The 18,716-nt window shown below is 44.3% G+C and overlaps 1 protein-coding gene across 2 annotated transcripts in view; it reads right to left on the reverse strand.

Annotated features, from left to right (window-relative positions):
• Positions 1-2,538: 2,538 nt before the first annotated feature.
• GRIN2B (glutamate ionotropic receptor NMDA type subunit 2B) overlaps positions 2,539-18,716 on the reverse strand; it is a 214,690-nt gene continuing 198,512 nt past the window's right edge. For both annotated transcript variants that reach the window (XM_085047950.1, XM_085047957.1), the window contains 4 exons: positions 12,512-12,672; positions 9,411-9,598; positions 7,364-7,602; positions 2,539-5,534 (listed from right to left, as the gene is read on the reverse strand). In XM_085047950.1, the coding sequence (XP_084904076.1) occupies positions 3,627-5,534; positions 7,364-7,602; positions 9,411-9,598; positions 12,512-12,672 (2,496 nt within the window). In that variant the 3' untranslated portion in view covers positions 2,539-3,626. The remainder of the gene's footprint in view (positions 5,535-7,363; positions 7,603-9,410; positions 9,599-12,511; positions 12,673-18,716) is intronic.

The following is an 18,716-nucleotide window of genomic DNA, read 5'->3' on the forward strand; positions in this document are numbered from 1 at the left end:
TACGAATTACACCCACCCCCCTCCCACCCCTTCCCCTTTCATCTCTGTCCCAAAACTTGTTGACCTGTCAGAACTAAAATAAACAAAGCAACCAGAAAAGATCGCTTATAGGAGAAAGGATTAACCTGATGGACACGTGGCCTGATATATTATGGGAGAAGGCAAAATACCAGACTCCTGTGGTTAGACCAGTGGTTCAGTCCAGAATTTCCAGTTCTTCTTTTCTGGTTGCCCTAGAGCATTCATTTGAGTGGTTTGTGGCACAGTTAATATTTGCAGAGCACTCGGAGTGTTAACAGTGCTACAACAGTATGAATACTAGATAATGATTTGGCAAACTATCATTTGCCGATCAGTGGAACAAGGGACAGACCAGTTCAGAGAAAATATGAACCAACTTTCAACCCGGAACACAAAAATCAGAACCTTTAAGAAGAGATTTGAAAAAAGTTCCATTAACTTCTTTTTGGTTTGTTTTCAGCTTAATTTCCCTGCAGAGCCACCCTCCAGGTTTCCTCGTTCCAGGTGGGGAGGGACGGAAAAGTACCGAGATAACCGCCAAAGATATTAGCTGCCCTCGTCAGCTGTCAAGCTCCCCAACCCCAAGCCCTTAGGAAATACCAGAAATTATCACGAGCTTTCCCAGGTCCAAGATTTCTAAACCAAAGTAGCATTGGAGAAGTCTCTTAATGTCAAAGTGATGGTCCAACCTGAGTGGCCAACTTGATGGTTCACCCCACCACTATCAAGACAGTGTAGTGCCTTGAGGCCCAAACTCCACAGAGAGATGCTGGTACAAAGAGTTTATATGCAAAAAGGAATTGGGGGTGCTCCCATCAAAACATGGAACCCTGCTGGCAAGGCTTGAAGTGACGTTCCGGCGTCTTCCATTCATGAAGATAAAGGTGACAGGGCAATACAGGGGGCCTCAGGGGAACACAACACGCATGGGTTTCTCTCTCTCTCTCTCTCTCTCTCTCTCTCTTTTTTTTCCTCATTCATACGGCCTCGACCTGCGTAAACCGCTTCCAAAAACGCAGCCTGAAAAGTCATAGAAAACAAACAGAACGGAAACAAACTTCCCCTCCCTCCCACCCCACGACCTGAATATTCACGAGAAGAGAAACACCAATTTATACAAAAACGCAATAAAAAAGAAATATTTACAAATGAAAGGAACGCCTTCTTGGTGGCTGCTGTCAGAGGTGTCTGACAAGCTGCCATGTGTTCTGGATTGCAGATCGCTCTGTTAATTTGTTTGGTTTCTTTTTTTTCTCTTTTCTTTTCCTTTTTGTCCTTGTAATGAGAGAAGAGGGAAAGAGTAAGAAGTTCCCTTACCCCAAAGACTCGGGGGTGGCATTACAAAGACTCTTTCCCTCTTTCCTCCTTAATTTTCTCAGTGAAATATAAGAAAATATTCCCCTCACCAACCCTGCCCATCCTCTCCTCACACACTTTGACTTTACAGGTAAATCCCACCCTCCCCCCTGCCTCAGCTTAAAAAATAAATAAAATAAATAGGTAAATAAATAAAAGGCCTTCTGTTGGCTTAAAAAGAGAAAGATAAGATAAAATCAACCATGGTGTGGTGACGAATGTGAGAGAGGTGGCTTTCAGCTCCAAGAAATGTGGCTCATAAAGATGGGGCTGCCATCTCCCTTCTGAGTCAATCCTCAGCAGTGTCCTCATGCTCTCAGCACAGGACTCTCTCAACCCTTCCCCTGGTGAGCCATGGTGATTGAGACACTGGGACAGACCCAGGATAAGCAGTAGCGACTTTGCCATGTCTCAGGATGGGAGAGGTCGGTCCACACCCCTATCTCAGGAGAAAGATGACATATGAAAGGGGTGTTCAGCTTCTCACTCCTACCATTGCTCCTTTTCCTTTAGTTTAACTTGCATCTAAAATGATACAATGGAAAGAAAAAACACTCTTATCGATACTAAGTGCACCAGGAAAGCTGTCACTACAACTGCAGGGATGGGAAACCCTAGGCTATTCCAGCTTTACACTTGTGCTAGTATCTCTCTCTTTCACACAGAGGCACACGCACATGTACACACACATCTCAGTTTTGCACATCTTGTCTTCAGGCTTCAGCACAAGTTTCTGTGCTCTCTGGCATTGATTCAAGCACATCCCTCCCCAGGAAGACAAGCTGTGTACTTCCTCTGTACATTCAATAGTAAATATACATATGTATTTCCCATGGGTGCATACACCCTCCTCCCATTTCCACATGTGCAAGGAGGCATTGAAACAGTCTACCACCACTACCACCACCACCACCACCACACGCACCCTTTTATGGCATTTCTTTTTCCTCTCCAGCATTGGCAGAGAGCACCCTATTCTTTTTGTTCCAACCTGCTGGCCAAGGGTAGAGAGAGCAGAAGGATTAAGCTCCTTTTTTCTCTCTGCTCCTCACTGAAATCACATGCCAAAATGGGTTTGGTGTCCCCTGAAGTGACAGTGAAAAAACTCCCCATCTTTCCCGACTCTTAAGCTCTGTTCTACTGTGTTTGTTTTCCAGACACTTCATAGGATAGTGGATTTATTTTGCTTTCTTCACAGACATTTCAAGTATAAAGTTATCATATATACTCGCATATAGGCAAACCCATATTATAAACTGCTCCCACCCTTGAAGAATGTCACAACTAGTGAGCAGCTCACAGCTAACGAACCAACCCTGTTCCTCTTTCCTCAAATTCTTCTTGTTTCAGTGCAAACCAGCATCTTTTGTCTGAGTTTGGAAAACCAACCGTGGAGTCAGGAAGGCTGCTGATCAGCTTTCACAAACTCAGATCCCACCTCTTTTCTCTCTCTCCCATTGGTCTGCTATAGATTCAATGGCTGTAATAGCCATAGTGAAACCTCTAGCCTGACCTGCAGACAAATCTTCCCTCCCTCCCTCCACAAACCCCAGCAGACAATTCAAAATTTTAGCGTAAAATTTCTCAGCATATACGCAAATATATATATATATATATTTCAGCCCTAAACCCCCATAGTCTTCACAAAATAATGTAACGAGAACCTCAATATAGCTAACATATAAGTGCATCATCAAGTTAGTCTTGTTATTCTCCCTTCACTTTCTCCACGTCTTGAACGCTATTCTTTCCTAGGCAGTTTTAGGAAGAGTTGCCTGAGCAAGCATATTTTCCTGCATGTCCATTACACTACTGCTGCTGCCTCCTCCCGCCACACACACATACGTGTGCGTGCAAATGCCTCTCCCTGCTGGGAGCCAGCAGAAGTGAACACTAAAGTCACTGCTGCTCCTCCTCAGCCCACCCCTTCCCTGCCTTTTTCTCTGCTTCCTGAAATCACGAGCAAGGATATCCAACTCTGACATCACTGTAAAGTGCAATGGCCAGGAATGGAGGAGAATGGGAGGAGCGAGAACATGGAAAAAGAGATAAAACGGGAGGCTTGGGAAAGGAGGAGGAAGAGGGGAAACCAAAGAGGTGGCACTTGTCACCAGTGCTGCACTACTCAGAACTCCAGTATCCCACAAACTAAGGACGACTCAGAAGAGTAGCTGATGGGATTGATCCCACCCCACCCTCCCATGCTCCACATACACCCCCAGTCCCTCCCCGTGCTCTTCCCCTCTCACTCAAACATCAGACTCAATACTGGAGAGTTTCTCATAAACATGCCCGTTGCTGGAGCCATTGAAAGCCCTGGGGTTTTTGTTGTTAGGCACACAGGGGTTGGACTGGTTCCCTATACAGATGTCCTTCTGGAAACGGGCTGGCACAGCCCCATGAAGGGCTGAGACCACCGGCTTGTTGGTGGTGACAATGGCTCGGAAGTCTGGCCTGGCTTTGGGCCCTCCTGCCACCACAGGCTGCCTGAAGAAATAAGATTTGCTGCCGTGGAGCAAGCATTGGTCATCCCCAAAAGTGGGGATGAAAGGGTTTTGGGTGACCCGGTCGGGGTAGAGTGACTTGCTGAGCATGTAGCCCCCACTGCTGCCGGGGTTGTTGTGGTGGTGGTAGCTGGTGGCGGGCACTGAGGACTTGTTGTTGGCAAAGGTGGTCTCACTGGCTGACATCTCAAACATGTGGGCGTAGGGGCTCCCCTCCAAAAAGCGGCCTTTGTCCTTGAGGCTGACGCTGCGGGGGGCCAGGGCTGAGTCATCCTTCTGCAGGTCCACAAAGGTGTCATAGGAGTGCTGCCGGCGGAGCTTGTTGCGGTTCTTCTTCTGCACCTTGGAGGCAGAATTGGAAGGGCTCTGAGGATATTTGGAGGAGGAGGTGGCACTGGTGGCCACGGGCACGGGGGCAGGTGGCTGGTCCAGCTCTTGGAGCGAGTTGTCCTCACTGATGTCATACAGGTTGCCCGCTTTCTTGCAAGCCTCACAGCGGATGCAGGCCTGGCGGGTGGAGTTCTGCCCCACCGTTGATGGCGTGTAGTTGTGCAGCTTAGAAGGGCAACTGCGGCAGAAATTAGCCCCGCTCCGGTCCTCCCAGTCTAGATTGGTCAGGTTCTTCTCCCATGGTGCCGGGACCCCACTCACAACGCCGTGCTTGTGCTCGTTGCCTCCACCAAACTCGCCTGAGCCATGCTTGTGGTGAGCCCTGTTGGTGCAGGATCCACCTCCTCCTCCTCCCGCGTCGCGCTTAAACTCATCTCCCCGTTCTTTGTAGATATCCGTCAGGTCCACGTGTTCCCAGTGCGGCGAGTTCTCCTTGGTCCGAAACTGGTCAAGGTAGAAGTCCCGTAGCCCTTCCTTGTCCCTGAAGTAGCGTTTGTGGTCGGGTGAGCGGGGTGGGCGCCGGCGGTAGGCCAGCTCTATCTCATCAAACTCCCGCCGGGACTTGGCTGAGGCTGGGCGCTTCTTCAGGCTGTCCTTGTACTGCTGCTTCCGCCTCTTGGCCGCATTGCCCTCGATGTTGCCGTAGGTGACCGTGTGAGTGGAAATGTCAGAGACATCCGAGCGGATCAGGTCGTCGTGTGTCCCGCTGCCCCCGTATCGGTCACTCTTGAAGGAGAACTTGCCATAAAGGTCACCCAGCTGGCTGTGCTTGGCAGGGGGTAACCCCAGGTCCAAGGGCTTCTTCCCGATGGAGCGTGACTGGGCATTGAAGGGGGGGTTGTCACAGTCATAGAGCCCATCAATGGAGCTGGTGCTGCCAATGCTGTGGGGGCGGTGGTGGTGGTGGTAGTGATCCTGATACACATTGCTGTCCTTCAGCTGGAGATTGCCAAAGGTCCTTTCCACCTCGCTAATATAGTCACTAAAGAGGTTCTCCTCACAGGGGGGGTTGTTGTAGGATTTGCAGTCGGAGTGGGTGAAGCTGCGGCGGTGCTCAGAGATATCATAGACGGATGACTCGCGGCGGATAAAGTCCAGGGCACTCTGTGGTGAGCCGTTGACCCCTGACAGGTTGGCCATGTTCTTGGCTGTCCGAAGCAGGCGCAGGATGTTGGAATGGGTGTTGTTCATCGTTGCTGTGGGGGAGTTCATTGCTGACTGGCGTTCTTCGATGGCCACGCCATGGATGCAGCTGTAGATACCCTGAAATGAGAGAAAGCAGGAAGGTGAGTGGTCCTGCAAAGAATACACAGAAGGGGACCTGAACTGGGAAGCATTCTGTGCATAAAGAGTGTGTTCCTGCAGGATAATAGCGCCTGTCAGTCTTCCATCGTGAAGCACAATCAAATCAAATAAAATCAGATCTGCTCTACCAATCCTTGCTGTTCTGCCTCTCTTCCTTGGCCCTCATATTTTTTCTTTTTCCTCCATTCTTCTTCCTCTGGTTTGTTTCAAATCATATCTGTAGGGTGAAGGAATGCCTGCTTGCATCTGTAAGAGTTAGTAAAATCTAGTAGGTGTAACAGAATTGCAAATGGGGACAATAATATCCTTGGGAATAAAAGAATCCAGACAAATGATTCTGTGTGGATGAGAGGAAGAAAATCTGTTTTGACCCTTGAAACTCATCTGGACATCAGTGAATCAACGAGACAGGAGCTATCTTAAAAAGGGAACAGTTTCATTTGTCATAAACTTAGCAACATTAATCACCACCACAGATTAGAAAAAGAAATACAGAAAGAGCAAAACCGTTGAATAGGTATTTAGGTCTTTTGCATTTGGTTGACTGAGGTACAATAGAATTTTTAATTGCATTCTGTTAAATTTAACAGTGATAACAAGCTCCAAATTGACATCCCTTGAAAGCAAAAGTCCTCTATTCAACCTCATTCCTCCACATTCTCCACAAGCTGATTTCACCCATGACGCAGACTGTTTGCAAGGGCTATCCCTGGAAACAGAAGGGGCTCTTTTATTCCCTGACCTGATGGCACCTGATGATTAATATCAATTGTGCAATGGACACCATCATATCATGTTATCATGGTTTCTCAGCAGCTAGCAGATGATTAACACTTTTCAAACCTTTCATCAACCTGGCCCAGGTCTAACAGATAACCACAGAATGAAACAATCTGTTCTTAGCTAAGGGTCAGCAAACACAACGCCCCATCTCATCTCCACACTAAACCACATTAGAAACTAACAACGTAGAAGAGAGGCTGTGCCCTTGCATTCAAAAGGCTTTGTCATTTCTCTTCAGTATGTTATGCAGCAATTATATACTCCTTGTACAATCAAAGTAAATTCTGTTACATCAGACACTGTGCTAAAAAATGCCGAGATTTGACCTCTTTTCAGAATGGATCAGGAGAAAGGACCAGTGGCTTGAAAGAAGGGGAAAAGAGCTCCAAATGGAATACAGCTAGCAACACTAATAGGAGAAGATGACTCAGAAATGGCTAGAATCTGCTTTAAATGTAAATGTTATACCCTAAGGCAGATTTGCATAAAGCAATTGCTAAGTTTATGTGGTCATCCTCTGTGGAAGGATTTCTGCACGGTTCAGGGCATGGCTTTTGTTCAAGGACTTCTGACTGTCAATGATGGCACACTTCTAGTTAACAAAAGGTCAGCTGAAAAGCTGTAATATAGAGGACAATGAAAAACTCCCAAATTTCTAATCATATTATCCATCATTACTTGATTGCATTTGGGAGGTCCCCAAATTTGGCCTCCTCACAACTCACTTTGGAGAAGCAAACAGTTGACAGTTAACTTGTCTTTATACTGTGTTTTCATTTCCATGTGAAATTTCCATTTCCTTAACCATAATCCAGCAGAGACCAGAGCTGTCACAGAAAAAGCTAACATGTTTTGCAACAGTAACAGTGTAAAGATGACACTGTGTAGGGATTGCCACCCTAAGCCACCTATGTGTTAGGCAGCGTTGGTGGATATTCCCATCTCCAGTACCTAAGAATGTCCAAATAAAGCCTCTGTTCCCCCCGATAGTTAATGGCACTCACCCTGCTGATGGAGAAGACCACACCGGGCTTGCCAGAGCAGACGCCCATGAAGCAGTGGCGGAATTGCCAGTAGAAGAGATGCTCACAGATGAAGGTGATGAGACTGAGGGCCATGGCTGCTCCCAACATGTAGAAGACACCTGCCATGTTATCTATATCCAGCTGGCTGCTCATAACCTCATTCTTCTCATTGTGACAAATGCCAGTGAGCCAGAGAGCTTCCAGCTCCTCCATCTCCCCTAGAAAGAGAGACAAGAGGAAAGAAACAGGTTAGATAATCCTGCAATGACTAAAGAGCTCAAACTGGGGCAGACGGAAAGCAAGAAGCTGATCTAAGGTAATTTCCAGTCTCCATGTTCTTTTTCCACATATATAATATCCATAAAATATCCTGACTGCCCTTCTGATGGGGCCAACTGCCATTTGTCACAGGAAAGTCAACAGGATTTTTCCACAGCCCAATATTAGCCATAACTGTAGCACAAGACACAGCAATGACACTTCCTGAATGTCTGCAGTGAGATCCTGAAACAGTTGTCCACTAGATGACTAAAAACCTGGCCTCTCAAACTTCCACCACTTTCATTACGTCAGTGAAGGGAAAAATTAGTGACTGATACTGGTAGACAAAAATTAATCACTTCTAAATGGAAGCATTGTATGTTTCCAACTCTGAATTCAAAATATTGATTTTCTTCAATCAAAGTTTTTTCCATCATATCCATAGCTCATTAAAACTAGGTGCAATGTTCCAAAAAATATTTGAGTATGTTTACTTGCTTTTCATCCCTTCAATTTTGTTCAAATTCAACACTTCCAAGGGCTTTGACCAATCAAAAATTTTACTAATTTGCATCAGCTAGGAGCAAATGTTCTGTACTCTAATTTCATACACCACTTACTACCATTATGGTACTTCCATGAGGGGTGAGAGAGAGGTAAACACTCACGCACACACATATATTGAGACATTCAGAACAAACTAATTTTGCAGGTTGACAAACTGTTTCATACAGTTAGGAAATTTATTTTTTCACATTTTCAATCTCCAGTCCAGTGGCAGGGGGGAAAAATCCATATATTTAAGTGGTGCCATAACAGAGCCTTTGAACCTTTATGGAGAACTTCTGTGTTTTTCTGAAATAATATGTATTAGGCTGTTTAGGAACAGAACAAACTATCTATCAGGTGGCCAATTTTCTGAAGTATATCCAAGTTATGTCCTTTTCATATTTATAATACCATGTGTTATTTTCAGGTTTCAGGGGGGGGAAAGGATACTTATAAATAAAATAACCTGTGAATTTTATTTATTCATAAAAAAGGACACAGGAAAATGTAATGTGAAATGGAAAGACAGGAAAATATTTCCTAAGAAGGAATTTCTTTTCCCACAAAAAAATTTGTTAAAACTAGCAACTTGTCTGTAAATTAAGAGGTGTACTAGGTAACTATAATGTAATAATTAAAAACTCACTCAAAATATGCTTATGAGTCACCAGTTCTTCCTTGTTTTTTTGTTTTGTTTTTGTTTTTATTTCTGTTTGGTTTAGTTTGGGGTTTTTGTTTTTGAAGTTTTGGAAAATCTGATCTAGCTCTTTCATCCAGAAATATTTATCCTTAAATTCTGGAAACTCTGCATGGATTGAGCCTGTCTAGAGCTATAAAGTATGGAATAACCACAGACAATTCAGTATAATTAGTGGGTTTGGTCATGGCAAAACTTCAAAGGTAGTGAAAAATTCACACCAGAAATCTTGTTTTTACAAGACATTCTTCACATAAGATATTTTTTCAAACACACATCTGAGCTCATTCTATGAAAACTTTAGTGCTTTTGGCATTGCTTTTGATGATACCGCTACCCGGCATCAACAACATGAAAGAAGTGACATCCTCACATTTTTGGTGTGATGCCTCTGAAAAAAACCCATTAATAATTCCATCTTCTCAACTCACATAAGAAGCACCAGAGCTAGAAACTTCCATTTCTTACATGCAAAACTTGGTATTTCTCAGGAAAATTCCAACACTTCTTGTCACTTACCATCTCCAAAAAGCTGTAGAATCGCAAGATCAACCTGGCGCTTCCAGCCTGAGTCCTTTTGGATGGCAATGCCATAGCCAGTGGAGGCAAACACTTTCCCACTCCCAATCGTCACCAGCTTGCAGCCTTCATCTCTGCCAGCCATGTAGTTTAGCACTGCTGCATCATAAATGAAAGCATCCAGCTTCCTGCACAGATGCAAGAAACAAGAGGGTATAGTACAGAAAACATAAAATCTGTATGAATTCAAAGGTGTTGTCCGGTAGCTAAGGAAGAAATTAACCTCTTTCCAATGGATTGTAATTTGATATGTAGAATCATAGAAAGCTTTGGTTTGGAAAGGATCTTAAAGACCATCTAGTTCCAGCCCCCATGACACGGGCAGGAATACCTTCCCCTAGACCAGGTTGTGCACAGCCCTGTGCAGCCTGGCCTCAAACACTCCTAGGGATGGGGCAGCCACAGCTTCATCACCTCACAGTAAAATGCCTCACCACCATCATGCGGAAGAATTTTTTCTTAATACCTAATCTATCTAATCTTTCATATCGAAACCATTCCCCCTTGTCCTGGCACTGCATGTGTTTATAAAAGGTCTCTCCAGCTCTCTTGTAGGTTTCCTTTCAGGTACTGCAAGGCCATAATTAGGTCACCCTGAAGCCTTCTCCTTCCCAGACTGAACAATCCCAATTCTCTCAGCTTTTCCTTGCAGGAGAGCTGCTCCATCCCTTTAATCATTTTTTTAGCCTCCTCTGGACTCGTTCCAACAGGTCCATGTCCTTTTTATGCTGAGGACCCCAGAGCTGGATGTAGCACTGCAGGTGGGCTCTAACAGAGCAGAGGGGCAGAATCCCCTCCCTCACCCTGCTGCCCACACTGCTTTGGATCCAGCCTGGGGTACAATTGGCTTTCTGGGCTGTGAGTGCACATGGCTGATCATGCCCAGCCTCTTGCCCACCTGCACTCCCAGCTCCTTCTCCAGCAGGGCTGCTCTCAATCCCTTCATCTCCCAGGCTGTGTTCATACTGGGGGTTACTCCGACCCTGGTGCAGCACCTTGCACTTGGTCTTGTAAAATCTCATGAGATTTCCCTGTGCCCATTTCTCAAGCCTTTCCAGATCCTTATGGATGGCATTCCATCCTGCAGGTGTGTCATCTTTACCATATTTAACTAAAATCTGAGCCTAAAACTGGCTTACAGGTGAACCTGGGTTATAAATGGGGATTGGGTTTTTTTTTCTGGCTTTTTGGTAATCATAATTTCTGATCTGAAAGAAAATTTGGAATATAAACATACTGCAAGATAAAGATGAATGAAGAAGAAGTCAAGGAGATCTATATCCTTAAGAATACCTTATATTTCAGTACTGCCTTTCACCTAAAATAATCTAAAATGCCTTATAAAGTGTATCAATATTAGATAGCAAAGTAGGGATTGAAGTAAGGAAAGTATTTTCTCCAATTCAAATGCTGGCATGACTTAGCTGAGAAAAATGTATTTTTTTTCAAATCAAATACAGTCAGGACATCGCATTTAACCCCTCAGTTACTGTGAAAAGCAATCCTGGATCTTTACCAATGTCAAGTGGCCACCACAGCAGCTTTATGGTTTACCATGCTGAATAGGTCTTTGTTAAAGCGTGTTCAGCTGAAAATCACAACAAAAATTCCATTTCAACATAGAGAAATCCCCATTATGGACTGGGTAGAGAGCACAACAGCCTGATGAGAGCCTTTTCATGCTGCAAAAAATTGATTTGGATGTGTGGGGCAGTCTCAGGAGGCTGCATCTTTCACATACCCTAGGACAACTGATGAGTAAATCCTCCCACTAGATCTGAAATAAAACAGCTTTGGATAAATGACCTAAGACCTTCTGGCTGCACATTTTCTCTCACATACTTCCTTTACAATACACCTCCTGCACATATATTTACAGTATGGTGATTATCTCAGTTCAAGTGCTTATCTGTGAGGAAGTCTGTCCAAGGGTGAATATGAAGCCAGGATGACATCTATCACAAGTGATGAGCTCTATTTCATCCATATATTTCCAGGGCAGTGCATATTTATTTCCTGAATGATGACTATCCTGGCAAATGTACCTTCCCAGGATGATATCCAGCAATGGTACAACCATTTGTAATGGGTTGTGTGCCTCTGAACCTGGCAAACAGGTTTAGGAATATTCAGTCAATCTAGTAATTAAATTGGCTAAACATCTTAATTTGCGCTTTGGAACGAACTTTCTCATAAGAGTGCAACATAAGTGCAAGCAAAATTTTTTTACTGAGGCTAGGCTCTGACAACCAAAAATGGTCAGCTCTGGGAGGAGGTCTTTAATTATAAAGGACACAGGCTTGCAAAACGTCATTTTGAGTTAGGTCCTTTGCAGATTTACTGTTATTAAAATAGGATGAGCTATTCAAGCATGCTTTTTGCTAATGATTTTTCCCACGTTTCCAAAATTACCTAAGGAAACGCTTCCATTTTTTATACTTCCTTAATACTCAAATAATGCTTTGTTTAGCCCTTGATACTAAAATATTCCAGAGAGTAGGCTACTTCCAAACTATTTGCTTCAAATGCACCTTCCATTACATTACATTAGCTGGTGATACACTGGGGTGGGATTAGTCTGACAGTTTCCTGATTAGCATAATCTTTTATACACAGAAGGAGGGAAAACAAAGGTATTTCCAGATGACAATATAAATGCTCTGAAAAAGAACTTTGTCCACAGAGATCTGTGAGCTTTTCTTCTGTATGCATAAAAACCCATCAGCATGAAACACCTTGATGAAGCAAGGTCTCTGGGACCAATACACACATGGCTAATGTACATAGGATACAGTAGATAATTTTTTTCCTCTGTATTCCCATAAACACAGCAAAACCAGAAACTTATATAGATGTCAATAGAAAAACCCGGCAAAAAAACCCACAGAGTTACTCTCCTGTCCTATGTGTGGTCTTACTATACTTTTAACCATGGAATGATAATAGAGGCTCATTTTTTCAAACCCTAAAAATAGAATTTTCCCAACAAGCAAACAAAAAGTCAGGTTTCTGTGGTGAGTAAGCATTTAAGAAAGCCTCACCCAGTCTTCAGCGAGAACAGTGCATCATCCACCCCCCTCTGATTGAACTTCACCATGTAGCTGTGCATTTCAGGGTAATTGTTGCGAATGTTCCTTTCCGTGCTGCCGTTGGGAACTGTCCCGAAGCGGAAAGGGGGTGAGAAGTCATTTGGTTTCTGGAACTGAAGAGACAGAAAAAGGAACATTTCTCACAATCTTTCACATTGAAGCAGTCATCTTGTTGAAAGAACATAGGAAGGCAGTTACGATTTTATTTTACTAATGTGTAGAAAACATAATTAAGAAGACACTATATTTCACTGTCTTCAAACACAAACATCTCCTGTTAATGCCTAAGAAAAAAGAAGTAAACCTGAGCAAGCTGTTGTTTTTGTCTTCTCTGGATTAAGTGCATGAAATAGTCAGTCATCAGAGATTAAATAGGAGGTTAGATAAAAGGAAAAAGCAAAGGGAAAATATAACAGTGGTGCTGGAACACAGTCAAGAAACGGTTTCCAATAAAGTCTATGTGATGTGCTTTTTATCCACAAACTGTCATTTAGTTCCTAAGAAGTATCTTTTTCAGCTCTGTGGATGCCTTTGCACTTCCTGGTTCTGACTGAAGTAGAAAAGTAATTAATGAGGAAAGATGCCTCTCAGCACACCTCACACCCACTTCACCAAACAAATGATCAGCTTTCAAAGTTTTGGGCAAAAGTCCCAAATGAAATGCTATTAGTGGCTGTAAGTTACTAGTACTATTTGATGCCCAGAACAGAGCTGGCAGAACACTCCAAAGCTTTCACTGCTCACAAGAAATACATTCATCATAACATTCCCCCACGGCTGCAAGGCTGTGAGATTTTATATGCCACTTGCTTAACTGAAGTCATAATCAATGCTCTCTGGGATTTTATGAGCAGTAAAATTTAGACTGTCAATTATCAAGACTGCTTAAAACCCCTAGAACCAGCAGACGAGAAGGAGCACAGAACTATAAACCAGGAACTGAAAAAGCAGTAAAGAAAAAGATGCAAAGGTAGGTTAAATGGAAGGAAGCTTCCTCCTCTCTGGATATATCCAGCAGTAGCTTACCTGGTGTTATTTCTTGACTCTGAACTGTGACTGTGTATTTGTATGAGCCTGAGAAACAAGCTGACACCATGCTAATGGTCAGACCAAACCCACTGAACAGCAAGAGTTCACCTGGTACATGACTATATGCAGTCATGTACTGCCACCTTCTATAGGGGAAATATGGCTGCAATGTACAGACAGTTCTAGCTTAAAACACATGCAGGTGAGCCTTGTTCTTGAGCTCTGCTAAAGCCATTTTGGAACTTGATCAACTCAACTGAGGAGGCTAGAGCCCCTAAAGCAGTGTATCTCATTCACAGCATCTCAGCCATGAGGACAGCTAGCAGCTGTGTCTGTGGATAGGTGAACACACTGTTCACCTGTTTCTGTGTACCAGAACACCTACCTCTCCAGTCTGGATGGCAAGAAGGGCTAACTTGTGTGTGCATGGGAGTGTGTGAGTAAGAACACATATCCTACTGCTCTAAGCTAATGAAAAACATCAGGGCTGTTTTTCTGAACTCGGGTTAGTGCACCACCAACAAAACAGAAGTTTCACATAGCATAAAACAGACTGTAAGGTGTCTCTCAGAACTTTGTCACACCCTCTAGGGATGAAGACAAACTCACAGCTATCAAAGACTGTAATGAAAGCAAACTTTGATGGGAGAAAAATCACTGCAGCATGCTAAAATTATTCTTTTTTACTAAGCTGATTAAAGCAGCAGCCTAGGGGACCCTTCACAAGGAGGGCACTGCCATGCCAGACACAAAGAAACACAGTCTCCCCCCGACATGCTAAAGCAGGAGATTGCAGGGTGGGCAACTTGCTTTCCCAGAGGCTGCAGAACCCCACCTTGAAGGCAGACAGAACATTCCCATTCCCACAGAGCCCTCCAGCAGAGTATAGTCAACAGGACCAGCATCAGGCAAGCCTAATCAACATTGGTGTGATTGAGTTTTGGCATGCCCATTTTATACCTGACCCTCCATTCCCAGTGACACAATCTCTACAAACTGGAGTAAGAAGGATTACAAAGTCAGGCAGGGCTGTGATGAGGGAAACAATCCCAACTCTGAACCATCCTTTGTCCCCACTGTGTTCAAGAGCCCAAAATAGCAGCCACATTTGAAAGGCTCCAGATTTAATTTTTAATCTCCTGGGAAATCAATAAATAAATGAAAACATTTGTCTTGTAGGAAATTACTGTTTCTGGCAACTGGAAAAGCACATTTCTAGGGAAAGACGTCAGGTTGACTTCTACAAATTCACATACTAGATGTGTGAAATAATTCAGCAAGGAAAGCCACTTGTTTGATTTCTCCCAGGGGCTGGGAGAGTAGGCCTGGATCATAAGTATCATCCCCAGGGAAGCAGGGCTCTTTGGCAGACAGGTCTGTAAGGAGTCTGAGACATGAGGGAGAAGCTGAGGCACAACACAGGGACCATTACATGGAGGAAGCCTATGCAGAGGTAATCTCAATGCTGCAGTAAACATTGACAAAGGAATTAACCACAGATATGGACAGAAAAGGTCAGAATGTAGATTAATGAGAGAACTGTCCCATTATTTCATACAAATATTTCTCCTGTCAGAGCCCTAAGTCACATCTACTCTACTCCAGGCATCTGCAAAGAGGCGTCCTGTGAGCCTCTGCCAAAAAAATGTGGTGGTAATAGGGGAACAGAAGATAAGCAACTACAGCAGCTGCTGAGAAAATGCAGCAGTACAGGGTCCACACTTGTTGGAGCCCCACATTCTACTTGCCTGTAGCAGGAGACCTGTCCTGCTGCCCAGCTCTACCTGCATCAAGAGGTGACTGCCTGTGAGGGCATCAGCAGGGCTCAGCTGCAGTCCTGCACCCAGAGAGCCCCACGTTTGCATCCCATTTGCATCCCTCCACTCATCCACCACAGCACCTCTGTTGTGAGATGCTCTCCTTTTATGTACACAAGGTGATGTGCACATCCTCTCACCCGTGAAAGAAGTCCCACTTGCTTCACATCAGTTGTGAAGGTGTATGCTAGAGATGGGGGTGGAAGGCAGACAGCAAGGATGCCTGAAGGGCTGGGGTAGCTCTGGGGCATGAGACATCTGTGCTCAGAGCCCAGTGGCTGCCTGCTTTTTCAACCCCTCACTCCACAAACTGAAACCAAGAAGCATCAAGTGCAAAGCAGACCCCGGCTTTGGAAAAGTAACCTCTCAGAGTCAGAGAGCAGAAATCTTCCTTCTCTGGAGAGCGATAAACACACAGGCTGGGAGCTGTTAGCACATTCAGGGGGGAGAGCTCCTATCCTGCTCCCCTCCACACCTCTCCATGAGAGCTGTCGACAGCAGCAGTGAAAGCAGGGTTTAAGTGACTCGACTGGCAGAGCTGTTTCATTAGCAATTTGGAGCCATGCCGTGCAGAAAGCAGCATTGTTCTCAGATGTTCCAATATCAATCTGCATAATGAAACAGGTGATAGGAGCTCTTCCCATTCATGCAGCAGCAATTGGAGGGGATTCAGAGATGAGGGGAAGGGGTTATGTCTAATTGGCCACAATTAATTTGATGAGAATTTTTTTTTCAATATATTGTCTATCACCAAATGGATCCTACAGAAAAGCACATCTGCACTTATTTATCTGCCTGATGTAGGCCCTGTTTAAACTGTAAAGTGTTTGCCAATAGCATTGAAAGCAGTTTCCCAAGTTCTCCCAACAAAAGGGCTCTTTTTTATCAGCCGATCTACTTTTACACTGCTTAAAAAAACCACAAGCCAATCCACTGCTGAATAACATAATGAGCTGGCAAAACCTGGTGCAAGGGTGTGGGGGTGGGGGTGGATATGTGTGGGGGGTGTGTAGTGCTTTACCCTCATACGGCTTTTCCAAGAGGCCTCCTTACACTTTGTATAGCCCAGATTAAGCTCCAGTTTTCTACCACAGGAAGCTCCACAGCACTGACCCATGAAAATAAGGACCACAAATTCCGCTCCTCTGCTAGCTGCAAGTCCGAAAGAGCTAAAGACCATGTTAGATACTTTGAGTTCACTTCATTTGCCCAAAAGTGTGAAGCTGAGATGCCAAGGGAATTTCACCCTGGGAACAGGTCTCTCATAGCCCCTGTGTCAAATTTGCCAGCCACATGAGGGTAGTTTGGACATTTCAGTAAACCAGAAATGTCTCTAGACATCTACATTGGCACAAATGAATCTAGCCACTCAGCCATTTGGCCCTCAGGACAGCTTCTCCCACCAAAAGTACAGGGAGCCAACTGCTATGGGTAGCAAAGAGCTCAAAGTGCCTACCACTCTCTTAATCCATAACCTCTCTGCAGTGCCCAAACATCCTTGATTGTCTCCTCTTGTTGTGGTTCAGCTGCATGTCACTGCAGTCAGCTTGCACCTTTCTTCATGGTCTGAGAATCCAGCTTGGCTGTTTCTACACAAGCTTCCTTCAGAACCTAAAAAATTGAAGAATGGGCCAGTGGTTTTCAGGTCTAACTCTGAGGTAGCTCTGTGCCTATACTTATGTGCTGATAGGTTACACATGTCCACAACAGCATGTCTAGCCCTAGCTGCCTTGCTTCTATGTCCTCTATTTCAGCCAAGAAATTAACTCCTTCACAGCTAATGGATGACTCTCAAAGAGAAGAAGCCTGTATTTTTCATATCCCCAAAATATATCATTTTTGTCCCCAAGCTGCACCACAAACAATGCCACAGAGTCACAAACCTGGATTTGACCCTGAGATATTTCTTCCACCTCTGTCTCTCTGGTGAGTCTCTCTTGGACATCACCATTCCTGACAGCTCTTTATTCAGCCCACTGTGGGAGATGGTTGGTGCTGTAGACTCCTCCATTCCCTGGACAATTCCCCCCAGAGCTTTACTATTGGAAAGTTCTTCCAAGCATCTGAACTAAAGCCTTCCAGCTACAATACAACTGCAATACTTTCTGTTATCTTGGCCATGGACAAGGAAATCCAAATAGTTTCTTCTCTGAAGGTGTATTTTATGTTTTTGAATACAGTTGTGCTGTTTCTTCTCCATGTGATTTCACTGCAGCTAAAGAAGCCCAGTTTCTTCAGCCTTTCTTTGCAAGCTGTCTTATAAGGACCTGCAACCATTCTTGTTGCTGTCCTTTGGCTGTATCCTATGGGTCTTTCCTTGACTCACCTTTGCTTGGTGAACATGCTCTGCACCACATCAAGAACAATCTGACCAAGACCCAAAGATGCTAAGAGAATATTACACTAAAAAAGCTTGCAACGAGGCAACAAAAACAATGCTAGTTCATGCTCATTATTACTCTTCTCAGGGTCTCTAGATCATTTTCTCCCTATCCTTCCTTTTCAGCTTGCAATTTCTTCAAAGCTGTAACTCTGTCCTGATCGGCATTCAGGTAGTGACCAGTTTGTTTCTGGAATGGCAATCATCACTGCCAGCACCATCTTGAGGGCTTTTACTGTATTCTTTTCTTCATGCAGCTTGACTGTGCACATAGGCACATGCACAAACCCGTGCCCCCAGCCACCTGTCCTGGTAGAGGAAGTGCTCTACAGATTTTGAGCTTGGAACTTGCAACTGTTGGTGGCATGGCGCTATCGGCACTTTAAAATTGACAAAATTGTATCGCAGCTTGGAGTGTGCCAGCTGTGCCAGCCCAACAGCATAGGCAGAAAATCATACTGCAAACCTAAATCATAGCACTGGTACAAGTCTGTGAGGAGAGCAGACTAAAGTGACTGTGCTGATCATTCTCTATTATTAATGAATCTCTTGTACAGATACTTCTCAAGATTCACTCCTAAAGCATTCCTCTCCCCTCTGCACAGTAATGAAGTTTTGACATTACAGACATCTTTTATTTCCAAGGTGGAACTCAGAGCCATTTCAAAGTGACTGTAAGTTTTCACATCATCCTTTTAACCCAGTTCTTTTTCCTTCCTTCCTGCATTCCCTCACAATAACATTCTCTGCCTCCTCAGCAGTGGCTGAGACTCCTCAGAGTTCTGAATCCAGTTGTCACATCAACTCTTCCTGATTGTGCACCAGTTGCAGAAATCAACCCTAAGATTGCAGTAGCGACACCGCAGTTTCTTGCCTTCACCAGCCAAACAATACGTCTTGATTTATAAACAAACAAAAAAAGGAAGTTAAA

This window comes from Lichenostomus cassidix, chromosome 1Aa (genome assembly GCF_008360975.1).
Source record: "Lichenostomus cassidix isolate B80296 chromosome 1Aa, HeHo_3.0, whole genome shotgun sequence".
Taxonomy (NCBI): domain Eukaryota; kingdom Metazoa; phylum Chordata; class Aves; order Passeriformes; family Meliphagidae; genus Lichenostomus; species Lichenostomus cassidix.